At 39.3% G+C, this 16,491-nt stretch overlaps 1 protein-coding gene across 1 annotated transcript; it reads left to right on the top strand.

The window, feature by feature from the left end:
* Positions 1–5,280: 5,280 nt before the first annotated feature.
* On the top strand, positions 5,281–15,410 carry OSTC (oligosaccharyltransferase complex non-catalytic subunit). The gene is made up of 4 exons (XM_060654466.2): positions 5,281–5,483; positions 9,345–9,438; positions 11,482–11,679; positions 14,831–15,410. Exons 1-4 carry the CDS (start codon positions 5,345–5,347, stop codon positions 14,847–14,849), a joined length of 450 nt encoding a protein of 149 aa, XP_060510449.1. The 5' UTR covers positions 5,281–5,344; the 3' UTR covers positions 14,850–15,410.
* The last annotated feature ends 1,081 nt before the right edge of the window (positions 15,411–16,491 follow it).

Raw genomic sequence — 16,491 nt, forward strand, 5'->3', positions numbered from 1 at the left:
TTTGTACATATGCTAACCAATATTTTCTTCTTTCTGTTTCCCATTCTCCTACCATCTATGGTATGCTATTTGTTGATAATATTTAACCTCTCAGCATTTAAGTTACTGGACATCAAAGAAGGAATAAGACTTATCTAGAAGAGGGATGGTTCTTGCACCAAAATAAACAAAAAGCCTTTGTTTTCTCCCTGGAGAGAGCTGGTTACAGTTGCACGAGGGCTAGTTGCACTCTATTAGGGGAAAGCATATTGTTGCTGCTGCCCTTATTTTATTTTATTTATTTATTTTTTTAACGTTTATTTATTTTTGAGACAGAGAGAGACAGAGCATGAACGGGGGAGGGGCAGAGAGAGAGGGAGACACAGAATCAGAAGCAGGCTCCAGGCTCTGAGCCATCAGCCCAGAGCCCGATGCGGGGCTCGAACTCACGGACCACGAGATCGTGACCTGAGCTGAAGTCAGACGCTTAACTGACTGAGCCACCCAGGCGCCCCGTTGCTGCCCTTATTTTAAAATTAAATTAAATATAGTTCAAAAAAGTATATGTGGATACCATGCTAATAAGGACTAGACTGTGGTGGATTTGTATTGTGTCAATTTAGCTAAGCTGGAACTATATTTCCCAGAATCTCTTCACTGTGAAGTTCTGAATTAGTGTGGGCCTCAAGAGACATTATTACTTTTAAGAGACACTATTTTTTTTAAGCTAGTGAAATAAATTACCATCTGATCATCAGTTACTTCTGAAACTGGAATTAGCAGATTCGTTAAGTGAATTATGAAACATCCATGTAGGGGCACCTGGGTGGCTCAGTCAGTAAAGCGTCTGACTTCAGCTCAGGTCGTGGTCTCACAGTTGGTTGAGTTCAAGCCCAGCATCAGGCTCTGTGCTGAGAGCTCAGAGCCTGAAGCCTGGTTCAGATTCTGTGTCTCCCTCTCTCTGCCCCTCCACTGCTTATGCTCTTTCTCTCTCAAAAATAAATAAACAGTATATATATATATATATATATATATATATATATATACACACACACACACATACCACATGTATCTATGTGATATTATACTATACAACCACGAAAAATGATATTGTAGTAGTGTATTTTCTGAAATGGAAGATGTTTACAATATGTTTTAAATGATGAAAAGCATCCACAAAATTGTATATAGACCATTGGCCCATTTGTTTTGTAGGTATTTTCTGGGCACTGTGCACTGAAAAGTCTGAGGGAGAAAATTGTTGAGGAGGTCTCAACAATTAGAAGGAGGTGTTCCTTCTAATTCCCTGGCCATCCAGCCAGCCAAATGATTAGTCACTGCCCACGAATCACTATAGACCTGCAACTCTGGTCATCACTCCTTCCAGGCAGAATGAACAACCAGGTAGACTCTAACATTCTGCTCATTGAAAGGATTCTCCCTCATCGCTTCCTTCAAGTGAGGCTCCCTCCAAGTGAATCTGTAGTCATTTACTTTCAGTTACTGCAAGCACATTCTGCAGAACTATCTGTGAAATAGCCTCCTCCCCTTTTCTTCTTCAGTTAACTGGCCATAGGGCACTTTCCATAATGCCCACAGTATAGATTGAGAGAGAAGTGGCAATGTGCAAGGATGTGGGCCATGTGCATCTGGGTTATTTTCTCATGCAACTTACGTGTAATTTTAAGATCTACATGAGCTTGATCTCCTGTAAAACACTTTCATTTGATGATGGAATGCTGTTGTAGGCACCATGTTTATTGGCTGATAGGTTAGAGGTTCAGGTTTCATGGTAACTTGTTGACTATGGTCAATAGCATAGTCTTAACTAAGCTCCAATGGCAAGCCTGAAGCTATTTCTCAGTGAACATATTTATCTTCAGAGGGAGACATAGGTTTGCTGCAAAAGCCTAGGGTTTAGTGCTATGATTCACCTAAGGGGCTTGTCAAAAGCTCAACAGGGGCGCCTGGGTGGCTCAGTCGGTTGAGCGTCCGACTTCAGCTCAGGTCATGATCTCACTGTTCGTGAGTTTGAGCCCCGAGTCGGGCTCTGTGCTGACAGCTCAGAGCCCGGAGCCTGCTTCGGAATCTGTGTCTCCCTCTCTCTCTGACCCTCTCCCGTTCATTCTCTGTCTCTCTCTTTCTGAAAAATAAACGTTAAAAAAAAAAAAAAAAAAGCTCAACAGAACATCCCTATCTGCCACAGACATTACGAAGGATATTGGATCTGCTGAGTTATGTGGCCCAAGTGACAGAGAAGTTTGCTCAGCAGGCTGGACCTGTTGCAGAAGCTTTGCTTATTCTGGGTTCCTATTCAAAATCAGCAGTTTATTGGATCACTCACTATACAGATTGGAATAACATGACCAGAGGAAGTTACGATATGATTAAATTTACATTAATCCACTGTTGTTCTTCAAGATCCATCCTTCTTTTACAAGGGCTGAATTAGCTAACTGAATGCAATGTAGTAGGAATTACCATACTGCATCTTTCAAATCTTTGATGATGACATCAGTCTCTGCAGTCACCTCTTTTGTGTTGGTAGGTAAAGCCAGTTCTATTGGTTCGACTTTATCTTTCCTACCATAAGAGCTCTCACTCTACAGGTCAGGAAACTGATACAGGGATTGTTCCACATCTGAGTATGTTTATTCCAGCTGAACTAATCCCAGCATTCTTACTGCCTCTGAAAGGAGAAGTAAAAGGAGAGCAGCAATGGAAAAGGAACTCGTTCCATGCATTGCTGTCGTCATGATACACATATACCTATGTTTTACTTGTGAATTTTAATTTTCAAAATTTTAAATAATGACAGTGATAACAAAATTCACAATCCAATATTGCATCAGGAAGAGTATGATAGAACAGGAGACATAATAGTGCCTCACCCAGGGCCTGGAACAGAGTTGCCACTCAGCAAATACCTGTTGAGCTGGGGAAACAAACATACTCATGCTTATACAGAACCCGGAGGGAAAGAACATAGCTCACGAGACTGTCAGCTCAACTGCAAAATGTCTTTGTAAATAAATCAGGGTTAAAATTGTGTATTATTATCTGACAAAAAAAAAAAAAAAGGTTACAAATTTCCTCCCTAAATACATATTCAAATAAACTAAAGTCAGTAGCATTAATAGTCTTGGTGGCTCTAGTTTGTTTAGAATTTAGTTAAAAACTTATTTGTGGGATTGTCCTTCTTTTGATCAGGAGAGCCATTCCTGACTTCAAGGCTTTTTTTTTTTTTTTTTTTTTTAATGTTTATTTATTTTTGAGAGAGAGAGAGGGAGGGAGGGAGAAAAAGAGAAATCATGGGGGAGGGGCAGAGAGAGTGAGACAGAATCTGAAGCAGGCTCTGCATTGTCAGCACAAAGCTCAATGCGGGCTCAAACTCATAAACAGGGAGATCATGACCTGTGCCTAAGTCGAAAGCTTAACAAACTGAGCCACCCAGGTGCCCCAAGGCTTTTAATTAATACTTCCTATCTTAAACTTGAGAATCTTGGCAGATATCAGTTTTATGCTCTTATCTTCCTTAAGTGGAGATTTTCTTGTGTGTAGTAAGAATTAGCCATTTTTGCTTGTATGTATAAGTAACTTAGAATGATAAGCTTGACTGTATATAATGTTTTAAATCTGTTTCTTCCAACATTTGCCCTTCTTCATTTATATAAAATATCCACTCACTGACTGATTTGATTCTATGTTTACTTAAGGGTATACTCTAATATCCATGGTTATATTCATTATTTCCTTGGTTTTCGGTTACAGAGTTTATGTTGTGTTTAACCAAAACATTTTCCGCAGAAATATTTTTGGTTAGGACACAGATGGTAACAGATGTGCATTTTTATTCATAAAAGGGTTTTTTTTTTTTTAAATACCTGGCTTATAGAATATTACAAAGTCAAGTTGGCAAATATTTCAAGTTTTAGGATGTTAAAAATAATAATTAATTGGTTTCTGGAACAAACTTACTTTTTGGAACAGAGTAAAAAAGTGACATTAATAATACATAGATGACTAGGTAGTTTTATTTTGTCCTAAAAAATGTATATTTTAAAAATTTCTAGGTTTTTTCCCCACAATGTATACACAATTATTTTGTCCTAAAACATATAGGAAGAAGGATACACTTGCCCCATCTTAAGCATCTCAAATCTTATTTCCATTCAGAGCAAGTCTCAGCCAATCACAAACTACTACACTTTGTAAGTTTCACTTCTCAAGCTTCAGTTTTGTCATATGTAAAGCGCTGACGATAGAATTCACCTAATAGAGTGGTCATGAAGATGAAATAAGAACCAGTGTAAATCACTTAACACAGTATCTGCCAAGCAGTGGTTAATTAATGTTTCCCTCCTGAAGCTACAAAGGAAGCTTACAAACTTTGAATTTCTATTCTTACCCTTATTTTTTCAAGGCAACATATTTTTAATTGTTCCAAAGTTTTCCTCATTTATAAAACCATGCTAAGTTCAGAAACATTCTGCTTTAGAATTCCCAGAAAATCTTCCCATGTATAAATACTGGTTTCCGTGTAAACCCCCCTCATTAATTATTGCTGATGTTTTGGATATGGAGTTTTAATAGAGAAACCAGGCTGATTTCAAGATTTTCGGCCAGAAAGTTTTTAGTATTTATGAGGATAGAGATGGTTGAGGGAGAAGCAAAGTGGAGGGTAGGACATGGGTTATTTAAAATAGTATTTTGGTCACGTCAAGGTATCAGCTTTAGGCATCCTGTGGAGATGCCCTCTTGATAATTTTGATTGATCTGGACTGGATATTTTTTCAACTTTGATAATATACTAGTTTAGCAATTATTAATAACAATTGTTATTATGATTGTCCCCACAACTACATCGTGAAGCAAAAGTTCAGCAACTAGGACTTTCTCAGGCTCTTGAAAAAACCGCTAATGGAAAAGGCAGAACGTCCCAAACGCTTCCATTCATCCTGTAGCTCTGGGAACCTAGAACGCCCGCATCCAATCAGCTTCCAAATCCCCAGCGCCGGCAAGTGGGAGGGGCTCAGATGTAGACTGCCTCCTCTGCTTCTCCGGCTTGGCCACGTCTGACGCCCTGCAGGTCCTTGAAGGTATATAAATCACCTGTCTACTCATTAGCAATAACTGAGCTTCTTATTCAAATTTATCCTTAACAAGATTTAATAAGATATAGCTTTAAATCGTGTTGTTTACTCATTCTTCGTAGTTTCTTCTTTTTCCTATATATATAGGTCTCCTAGACTTACGGACCTGCAAGTTCCGTTCGCTGGCGCATGCGCCGGCGAACGGGAGGGCGGGCCTGTTTCCGGGTGGCGCGTGGGGCTTGTGGTCGAGAGGCTCCCCTGCCGCTACCAGCATGGAGACTTTGTACCGGGTCCCGTTCTTAGTGCTCGAATGCCCCAACCTGAAGCTGAAGAAGCCGCCCTGGGTGCATATGCCGTCGGCCATGACGGTGTACGCTCTGGTGGTGGTGTCTTACTTCCTCATTACCGGAGGTAACTCGGGCTGGCTCGGGCCCGAGAGGCGCTGAGACGCGGAGAGCCGGCGGCCCCCGAGGCGCGTCCGTTCCGCTCTCAGCCCCGGGGGAAGCATCGCTGTGCTCTAGGTCTTTTCGCAGGGTGGAGGGAATTTCTGGGGTCTCAAGTATTAACAGCCCAGAGGTTCATGTGCCCTCACGCCCTGTCCTGTGTCCTGAGAGGCTACTCTCATTGTTCTCCATGTTCTCACGCCCGTTGCCTTTCCGCACTTCTAGCCTCAGCCTAGGGATGCGAATCGAATATATTTTTCAAGCCCAGATTGTAATTCTGTTTATTGCCTGCAATTATCAGGACTCCCATCCCCTCCTGTAAATTGTTTGACAGAGGCCCTGGAGAAGTCTAGTCTTGCCCATTCTACTCGGTTGGTCAGGAGGGTTTTGGGACTTTTATCTTTGTGTACAGCCCCTGGAAACATGGAAGAGACATGACAATCCTTGGGGTTTGTTAACCCACACCTAAGGGTCCGTTGTTGCTTTTTGCCCTGGTCAACAATAAACGTGAATGGAAATTTCCAAATCCACGGTTTCGATTAATATTTAAGATTGAAGTTAGATTTGCAGAAGGTATTGTATTTCAAAAAGCAGAGGTTGAAAATTTAAAGAATAAGGAAAATAGCAGTACTATTAAACACTCCAGAATTGTCCTATCCTGGTGTTTTGTTTTTTTTTCCAAATAAAAAGTTGCAAAAGGGGCGTTGTTTTGTATAGTGATGAGTTGGCAATCCAGCTACAATTTTCAGGCCACCACCCTTGCAAGCCACAGTTCCATGATGTACTCAAGACTATTCTATTGTATTTCCAGATTTTGAGAAGTGGGGTACTTAACTTAGGTGTTATAAAATTGAAGCTTACAGATTAGGGACAGCAAAAGTTCCCTTTTTAAGGGAATGGCCATAGGCATCTTTATTTTCATAGATGTGAAAAGAGTTGTTAAGAGGGAAGAATGTGAAACTTTGAGGGCTTGGTACTAGGATTTGTCTTTGAATCAACTCCCATCCCAAATCGAGAATAATGATAGTTAACTTAAGTAAAATATATTTTAAATATTTTTTTTTATGTTGGTAAGATGCTATCCTAACATTGCATTAACATTAACATTTGCTCAGCACATTAATGGGTGCTGTATTGAATAAATGAAATTTAAAATGCATGTGATTTTAACAAAAAATGAGTCTTCGTCTGCTTTGATCTGCTGGTCTCTTCTCCTAACCCTAACCTCCCTTGGAGTCCAAGCCTTTGTTAGAAGCCTCACAGTTTTCATTCTGTCCACTTATTCCCGTGGATTGTTGTAATGGGGAGATTCTCTGCCCCAATCCCAGGGGCAAATTGCAAAGGGCACTTTTTAGTGGCCAAGGCCACGAGGTGTCTCATACAAGGAATCGGTTTTGCCACTGGAAAGGAGTCTCTTCTAAAAACTGTGAGTGTACTTCCATAAATAATGTTCATTGCTGAGAAATATTCAGCAAACAATGCATTGAGGTTCGATTAAGTTCCAGGCCCTAGGTACTGGGAACGACAGTGAACGAAACATAAGGACGCTGTCCTTCTGAAGCTTATAATGTCATGGTTGAGGTTGGTTAAATATCACATAAAGCTTTTTCCACTGCGTTATTTTTTCCATTACAAATTGCCAGAGTTGCACTGAAGGGAAAGAACAAAAGATTATGAGAAAATAACAGGAGCTGGGAACATCACATTGCAGTGTGGTTCCTGGGGAAATGACAGGTTAGCCAAAATCTAAAGAATTGGGGGAGAGGAAATAGTAGGCAAAGGGAAAAGGATGGACAGATACGGAACCAAGAGACCAATTAGGTGGGTTTTGTAGTTGACTAAGACTAGGTTGGTGGCAGTGGAGAAGGAGGAAAATACAATGAAAGATAGCTTGGAAGTAGATTCAGTAGGTCTTGATGGATTGATTGGGTTATCAGGAGTGATTGGGGAGAATGCAGTGCGAAGGAATCTTAAACTGGTGTTTGGTTTGAGCATCTGAGTAGATGGAAGTGTCATTTTCTGAGATTGAAGAGATGGTTTTTGCTGGGGTACAGTGAACCACAGGTCACTTCGGGATATGTAACAGTTGGGCATGGTTATGTCAAGTTTGCAGATATGAGTCTAGAATTGAGAAAATAGGTCTGTATTGAAGTTGGTTAACAACAAATGTTTTTTGAATGCTTCTCATAAGCCAGGTATTGAAGAACATAGTGAAAGTCCCTGTGCTTAGGGAGCTTACATCTAATTCAACTGGGGCTAACATTGTTTGATCGGTGTTGGCATATTGACCTTCATTAGTGCATGGAACTGAAAGCCCTGGGAAGGGATGGGTTGAGTTCCGGAGGGAATGTGGACAATGAGGACAGTGGATCAAGCCCTAAGGAATTCCCAGCATGTAGCGGTTTTATAGAAGAGGAGGCCCTGCCAGAGGTAGCAAGAAAACATGGACAGGAGTATCACAAAAGCCATGAGAAACCAATTTTCCCCCAAGGAAAATGGATTTAGTAAACTGTATTGAGTGCTGCCATGAAGCCTCCTAAGATAACTGAAAAATGTCCATTAAATTTGACACCATGAGATCATTGGCAACTTTAGCAACAGTAAGATCAGCGGAGGCAGATACCAAGTTCGAGTGAGGTGAAGACTGAAGAATAAGTAAGGAAAGGGAGACAACAAGTTTACCTTTTTTTTTTCTTCCCCAAGAAGGAAGTCTCACTTTTTTTCAAAAAGGAAGCACAGTAATAGGATTTAACTAGAAGGGTCTGGAATCCAGGGAAGGTTGATGTAGGAAGGAGAGGGTTGAAATACAGGAAGGAGGAGCGATAGCCAAAGGAACAAATTCTCTGAGAAGGCAGGAGGGGATGGAGTCCTGATAATTGCAGAAGCAATCCCACATTGGTAGGAGGAGGGACTCTTCCTCTCTTGGAGCTGGAGGGAAGGAGGAAGGGATGGCTGTAGATGCCAGCTGGTAGGCTTGGTGGTGGTGGTGGAGAGATTAGAGAAGCCCAATGTGATTGCTTTGTTAGTCAAGGGTGAGGGAGACACAGTCTTAACGATGCTTAAGAAAAGCTGGAAGTGAGGATGTTGGAGAGTAGATGTGGACAGTGGGAGATCCGGAAAGTACTAATGTTGATGGAATTAATGATCACAGGGACATCGTGACATAAGTGATGGACATTAATGATCATGAATCTCTAGTATTGCCTGTCTGCCTATTGGTATGATTTAAAAATGTCTCCTTATTTTACATTTAAGCAAGAAAATTAGTCACAGTACCCTCAATTGACAGCATTTTCTTGAACTAAAATAATAGCCTTTAACATTTAATCTCCTTTATGAAGTAATTTTTTTTTTTTTATGTTTATTTTCGAGAGAGAGAGACAGAGTGCAAGCAGGGGAGGGGCAGAGAGAGAGGGAGACACAGAATCTGAAGCAGGCTGCAGGTTCTGAACTGTCAGCACAGAGCCTGACACGGGGCTTGAACTCACAAACCACGAGATCATGACATGCCTGAGCTGAAGTCGGACGCTCAACTGACAGAGCCACCCAGGCGCCCCTATTGTGGAGGAATTCTTGAGTATAAGAAACAGTTACTGAATGAATTTCTTTTATGAAATACCTGTTTTAGAGATAGTATGCTAAAATAGTGAGTTGAATTTCTGAAAGGTTTATCTAAAGTTTAGGGGATTAGCTAGGCCTCACTTGATTATAATAATATATCTAAGCAGTCCTGTTTAAATATAAATGAATCTTTAGAGACTGATGAAAACTCTAATCCTTTTTAAAAATTAGGAATCCAATCTAATCTGTACTATTATCTTTCATATAGGAATAATTTATGATGTTATTGTTGAACCTCCAAGTGTTGGCTCTATGACCGATGAACATGGACATCAGAGGCCAGTAGCCTTCTTGGCCTACAGGTAACAGTTGCCTTTTTGAATGATTTGGTGGGAAAGAAGGTTGCTGGGGCATGAGTGCTTTTTAAAAATACAGTGAAACCTATGGGTCCATCTGCATTTAGATAATAGCTGTTTTAAAATGCTAAATGCAGAGATGCAGGAAGTGGGCAAGAACAGAAGTATATTATTTATTAGGAAATAATATATTTCATAGTGATATGATCACTTATTTAAAGGAGGGTATTGGTTTAAAATACATTTATAGGCTATTCTGGGGATGAGGAAACTGCAGGTACCAGTTTATTTGTAAGTAATGTTTTTTAATCTAAAAAAAATTTTAAAAATGTTTATTTATTTTTGAGAGAGACAGAGAGCAAGTGGGGGAGGGGCAGAGAGAGAGAGTGGGAGAGACACCAAATCTGAAGCAGGCTCCAGGCTCTGAGCTGTCAGCACAGAGCCCAACGCGGGGCTCAAACCCACGAACCTTGAGGTCATGACCTGAGTTGAAGTCGAACACTCAACTGACTGAGTCACCCAGGCGCCCCTGTAAGTAATGTTTTATTGGAACTAGGCATGCCCATTTGTTTATATACTATCTATGGCTGCTTTCAAGCTGCAGTGCTAAGTTTGACACAAACCATATGGCCTATAAGCCCGAGACATGTATTATCTGGCCATTTAAGAAAAAAATCTGTGAGCCCCTAGACTATACTATTAAATAATAAAATATAATAATAATTTTTGAGGTGCCTGGGTGGCTCAGTCGGTTAAGCTTCTGACTCTTGATTTTGGCTCAGGTCATGATCTCATGGTTCATGAGATTGAGCCCTCTGTTGGGCTCTGTGCCAACCATGTGGAGCCTGCTTGGGATTCTCTCTTTTCCTCTCTCTCTGCCCCTCCCCTTCTCTCTCTCTCTCTCTCTCTCTCTCTCTGTCTCTCTCTGAAAATGAATAAACATTAAAAATAATTTTTGAGACTTAGGTGTTCCATTTGAGTAATGAATCACCATTCCACTGTGGTTTGGCTTACCTGGGCAATGCTTATTATGTTGCTTTCTAAATCCACTTGATAACTGTCCATCTAAACATAGCTATATATTTGTATTCATCCTGAACGTTAATGATGTTCCATACATAGCATATTCCTGAAAAAATGTTTGTGATTCTCTGGGAGTGAGGGGTATCTAGATGACAGGAGATCTTGATGGTAGGGAAACCTTTCATACTGTTATCATTGGTACTGTTGGAATTTTGAGCCCAGTGCTCAAAATGTATTATGTATTGTGTTTTGTGTATGCGTGTATTGTGTTTTCAATTAAGGCAATTAGCTAACAAAAAATATACCTTCTTTAGATATACCTTTGTATAAATTATCCCTTTAACAGAGGAATTTGCTTTTTGGGGATCCATGGATTCAGAATTTTGAAAGGTCTGTATTGCTAGAAAAAAACAGATATACGTATGTATAAAAATTTGCATATAACTCTAAGGATTTATAGATTGCTGGAAATTCTTGTGGGGCTCATGGAGCCTTAGTTAAAAATATTTCCTTTTAAAATTTTCCCTTTGAAAAAAAAAATAATAAAATTTTCCCTTTGAAACAAGAGGTTTACTCTTGTGAAACTTCTAGAAACATTTCTTACCAATTCAAATTTGAATTTGATAGAAGTTTAAATGTCATTATTTTTAAAAGCAAAACAAAAGTTCTGGGTTAAGGGTTTCTATACATACACTAATTTGCTTTTTAAGCTAATAATTAAAATCTCAGCATTGATTTTACATTGACAGTTGTGTTAGCTGAGGTTCTAAAACTTTTTTGAACATAAGCCCCATGAAGACACAGATTTTGTTGTATCCCCAGAACCTAGAATAGTGCTTGATTCATAATTCAGACATGGCAGGAATTGAAATGAATATACAGAAATGTGATAAAATAGTTGTAAGGTTAAGAATAAAAAAGCAGCACAAAAATATTTAAGCAGAAATAGGTCTTTCAATCTAAAGACAGGTTTTTTATTTTTCTGGGAATTTTCATTTATTGTTTAATCTGGTTTTTCTTTTTCAGAGTAAATGGACAATATATTATGGAAGGACTCGCATCCAGCTTCCTGTTCACAATGGGAGGTTTAGGTTTCATAATCCTGGACCGATCGAATGCACCAAACATTCCAAAACTCAATAGATTTCTTCTTCTATTCATTGGATTCGTCTGTGTCCTATTGAGTTTTTTCATGGCTAGAGTATTCATGAGAATGAAACTGCCGTAAGTTATCAAGTACTTTGTATAATCAGCAGTTTAACTTTTGTTGCAAGTTGGTAAAATAATCACTTGGATCACATAAAATCATAGAGGATTTAATTTAACCCTCATTTAAATGGATGAAAATGCTGAGAACCAAAGGAATTTGTGACTTGTTCAAGGTTATAGCTATGGTTAGTAGTAAAATTGAGACCAGTTGTCTTTCTGTCATCTCCATTCATGTTCATGAAAAATGGTTATTTTGCTACAATGTCACTGACCACTGACTGGAGATCTTGTTTCTTTAAATTGCTTTTTGCTTAATCTATAACATATGGGATTTCAGTAGTAATAGTGATAGTAGGGAATGTTTTCAAGGCATTAATTACTGCTGCTCTTTGAATACTGGTATGAGGAAAACCCATTAAGCCTTGGACAGGGAGGGAGTTATTGCCTCTCCAAAAAGATGGGAAAGGATCGTGTGTGTGTGTGTGTGTGTGTGTGTGTATGTATAAGAAGACTTTGTTTCAGAAAACATACAATATTTTTAAAACAAAAAAAAATTGGTTTTATGGCAACTTTTATAATTCCATTTGAGATCATTAACTTGAAATAGGGACAAGTCTGATCACATTTCCCTATATTCTTATTTCACCTGTGGATGAATTAGTAACTGCAGGAACATTGGACAACTATACCATACAAAGATTAGCTCTTCGTAAATTTATTTTTCAGGGAGTATATTAAACGTCAAGTTTCAACTATACTGATTTCTTAGAACTGATACTCCCGTATTTTATTATAATAGACAGTAAAAGAGAATACAGGATGTGTGTGTTTCACAGGTTCACTTATTCTGTGGCTTAACCTGTCTACCGTAACATCTAGAGTAGAATGGGCAGACTTCCCCTAGAAAGTCCAAAGCACTCACTTCTCCTGCAGTCATGTTCTCATGCTAAGGCGGGATGGGAAAAGAGCAGTGTTCTCTGTCAGCTGAATATCTGTGTGGCCACATAGTTCCCTCAGACTCCTCTGCCAGTGGCTCTTATTTTTGTCTGGGGAAAACAGTTTTAGCCATTGGCTAAGTTGTATGAAGAATTAGGCACTCCGGCCTCCTCTTTTTGTTCCTCTTTTTTTCTGTCCCTGTTGGAAAAGATACACTTGGTATGGAAGAGGCTGAAGTTTTCCAGAGCAAAACAAGAAAAGAGGAGGCTCCTAGAGAGATCAAGAGGCTACTACAAATCACCAACCAAAACAGATGGAACGTTTGGAGAAATGTAGCAGAATAGAAGTAGGCTGGTTTGGGGTGCCTGGGTGGCTCAGTTGGTTGAGGATCAGACTTTTGATTTGTGGCTCAGGTAATGATCCCAGTGTCCTGGGATTGAGCCTCTGTCACACTGGGCCTGGAGCCTACTTAAGATGCTCTCTCCCCTGTCCCTCTGCCCTTCATCCGTGCATGCCCCTCCCCCATGCTCTCTCAGAAAAAAAAAAAAAAAATTGGGGGGGAATAAAACAGGTGGGCTGGTTTTGTCCATAGAGCCAGATTTGTTTTTATTCTACTTAAGCTTCTCATTCTTCCTTATAGTTTTAGGTCTTCTCCTTAGGATATAAGTGCTTTTCTTTTTAGCTCAGGTATTTGACTTTGAGGATAACAGAGCTATCTACTGCTTAAAAAAAAAAAAAAAGCTTTGGAAAGTGCTTAATTCTCTGGATTGCCTCCATCTTACTATTGCAATTATTTAGGTTTTTCTTAATTTTTTAAAATTTTTTATTTTAGGGAGCATGAGTGGGAGAGACGGGCAGAGGGATAGAGATGAGAGAGAGAGTGTGTGTGTGTGAGTAGGGCAGGGACAGACAGAGAGGGAGACACCGAATCTGAAGCAGGCTCCAGGGCTCTGAGCTGTCAGCACAGACCCTGATGCGGGGCTCGAACTCAGGAGCCGTGAGATCATGATATGAGCTGAAGTCGGAGGCTTAACCGATTGAACCACCCAGGCACCCCATGATGTAATGTTCTAAAATTAGGAAAAGTGTTTAGTTCAGAGCAGAGGGATGGGTTTCTATTTTTAGGCAAGTATGTTATTAAAGCTGTATAGGGACGTCAGCTGTGCTGACAGCTCAGAGCCTGGAGCCTGCTTTGGATTCTGTGTCTCCCTCTCTCTCTCTCTCTGTCCCTCCCCCACTTGCATTCTGTCTCTCTCAAAAATAAGTAAACATTAAAAAAATTTAAAAAATAAAGGCTGTATGAAATAGTCTATTGAATAGATTTTATTATGCAGTTGAGTGGCAACAATTGCCTTTTTAGCAATTTGAACTACCATTTAAACCTGGTGAAAAAAGCTAGGGAGCTCCTGCGTGAATCCTGAGATCATGAGATCAGTTCAGAAAAGAAATTCTAAAGGAAAGGAGAAATGAGAAGTAAAAGTAAATGTATAATAATAATATCATTTAGGGACTAGGAGAATGCATATAAGCAATTTTTCCCTGCAGCTGAAATTTAACTTTAGTACATGTACTAAAACTTTATCTTCCTCTTTTTTGACCCACCACTTCCTAAACTGTTTTATTGCTTCCTTAGCATTTACATTTGTATTCAGCAAATATTATTTGATAACGGTTATTTGCTGGACACTGAACATTAAGCATAATTTTGCCTTCTAGGCTCAGAATCCTTTTCCATTTACGCTTAATTAGGCATAGCAATACTTTTCAGTTCAGTTTATTTCCTTGATGTAATCTGCCATTTCTCATTGTTATCATTGTATACCTGTTGTCATTTTATCCTTTCCTTTCTCTTCTTTTTGTTGTTAATTCTGTGATTTGAGGACATAGATAACCTAGCTATTTGATTGCGTTTTAAATCAGTCCTTGTTGAAGGATAGCTTCACGGCCTGGCTTTTTAACAGCCTCTGTGGGTGTTTGAGTCTCTGCTCATTTGCTTCCGGGTTTGGAGCCATATTGGTTTGTAACTGTATGCTTTGAGGGGAAAGGGTAATGGAACTGAAGCCCAGTAATATATTTATTTATTGGGGAGGCAAGATTCGAAATAAAAACCATAAGGATGAGTCACAATTATATTTTCAGATTGTCATTTGATTCATCATAAAATTTGTTGGGGTGTTTTGAAATGTTGCTTCCTTTTCACTTTCTGTGTTTATAAATTTTATTCCTGCAGGGGATATCTGATGGGTTAAAATGCCTTTTGGGATGAAATCTGTGGATATTGGATTTGCTCCTGCTAATGAAGTTTTAAAGGCTGTACCAATCCTCTGACGTGAACTATGGAAAAGAATGAAGCAGCAGAAAAGAAGCATCTAGTGAAAACATAGGAAGCATGTTAAAGCTTGAACTAGAATGTCTTCTTGGTATCAAAGAGACAAGCTTATCACAGTATTTTTCCTGCTGGCCTATGCCGACGTACCAATGATGTTAAGTGGCATTTTCTTCTTAGTTTTTCATTTCTTAAAGAAAATATACTCCATTTCTACAGCTGTAATACTGAATAAAGTGATTATTTTTTACAGCCCCCCTTAACATTTTTTGGAGATGATATTTGTGACTTCCAAAAATTAATGTAAAATCAGGAAGCGAGATCCCGTAAGCTGAGAACTCTGGACAGACGATCAGCTTTACCTATGGTGCTTTGCCTTTAAACAGAGTGTGTGACAGTACATTATTTCAGATGTGTCTGCAAGACCGTTTCCTGCACAATAAGGTGTATGAAAGGAGCAGAAATAAATAATTTTTCTAATTAACACCTTTTCTGTTTGTTTTATGAGACTGACACGCTACCACTGCACCAAGAGGGCCACTTATTTTATGATTTAATTAACCAATGGTATTAACTTTTCCATCTATAATTACTCATTCCTACCTATAACTCTCCTAACCTACTGTCGGTAGGTCTAAGGTCTCAAAATGTAGTTGGCAGGTTGCCTTGTAAGGTAGCAATTCTGTACCCCTCTAAATAAGCATGGGCTGCATGCATGTTAGAGTCGTAAGTGGTTGTGTGCGAGGAGAACTCCCTTCAGGCATTTGTTTTCAGTAATTAACACAATTGTGAGCACATCTAGAAACACCCCTGCACCGGTCTGGTCTTCCCTTAATTTCTTCTTGCCAGGTCTTCTGGTTTTCCCTGACTGGCTGTGAACATCACTTCTCTAGCTGCTCAACTAGTTCTTGTTCTGAGATCTTCACAGTAAAATTCTATCCCAGGTGATTTTTTTCTAATTCCAAGGCAGATTTCAATGTAGCCATTCATTGAGTAAAATATTCATTTATTCAAAAAGTTTTGAGAAGATACGCCACGTGGCACTGAGCATTATAAGGATGAGTAAAACTGAAAAGGCTCTGTTTTCATAGAGCTTCTGTTCTTGTAGGGAAGCCAGATAAACAAAAGATAGAAAATGTTTGCAAAATGTCAGATACTGATACATGGCCACAAACAAAATCACTCCTAGTATGTTGTAGTGATCACAAGACATGGGAGAGGGGGTTGTTCTACCTCAAGGCCCTGAAAAAGGAAAGCAAGGCCTGTGTGTACTTAACAGCGTTAAAGGTTTAATTTAAGTGCATTTGGCCATATTTAAAAACCTTGGCTAAACTAGATGGACAGAAGATAACAGGAAGGCGTTAGGGCTTCAAAAGTTTTCGAATACGATTGAGTAGTGAACAGTTCTTGTTAAACACCACAAGATGGTGCTATTAAGGTTTGGTGGGGTGTTTTGGGGGTTTGTTTTGGGGTTTTTCTTTGGTCCCAGCTCTTAAGGTTTTGTTTCTGTGTTAATAATAAATATATCTTTACTAAATACAAAAATATATTTAAATAACTTCTGG

This window comes from Panthera onca, chromosome B1 (genome assembly GCF_046562875.1).
Source record: "Panthera onca isolate mPanOnc1 chromosome B1, mPanOnc1 haplotype 2, whole genome shotgun sequence".
NCBI lineage: Eukaryota > Metazoa > Chordata > Mammalia > Carnivora > Felidae > Panthera > Panthera onca.

Excerpts from the sequence above, each read along its gene's own strand:
- OSTC (XM_060654466.2), top strand. The coding sequence starts at position 5,345 with ATGGAGACTTTGTACCGGGTCCCGTTCTTAGTGCTCGAATGCCCCAAC. Across the intron at positions 5,484-9,344 it reads TTACTTCCTCATTACCGGAG|GAATAATTTATGATGTTATT; the intron begins GTAACTCGGGCT and ends TCTTTCATATAG. Across the intron at positions 9,439-11,481 it reads GTAGCCTTCTTGGCCTACAG|AGTAAATGGACAATATATTA; the intron begins GTAACAGTTGCC and ends TTTCTTTTTCAG.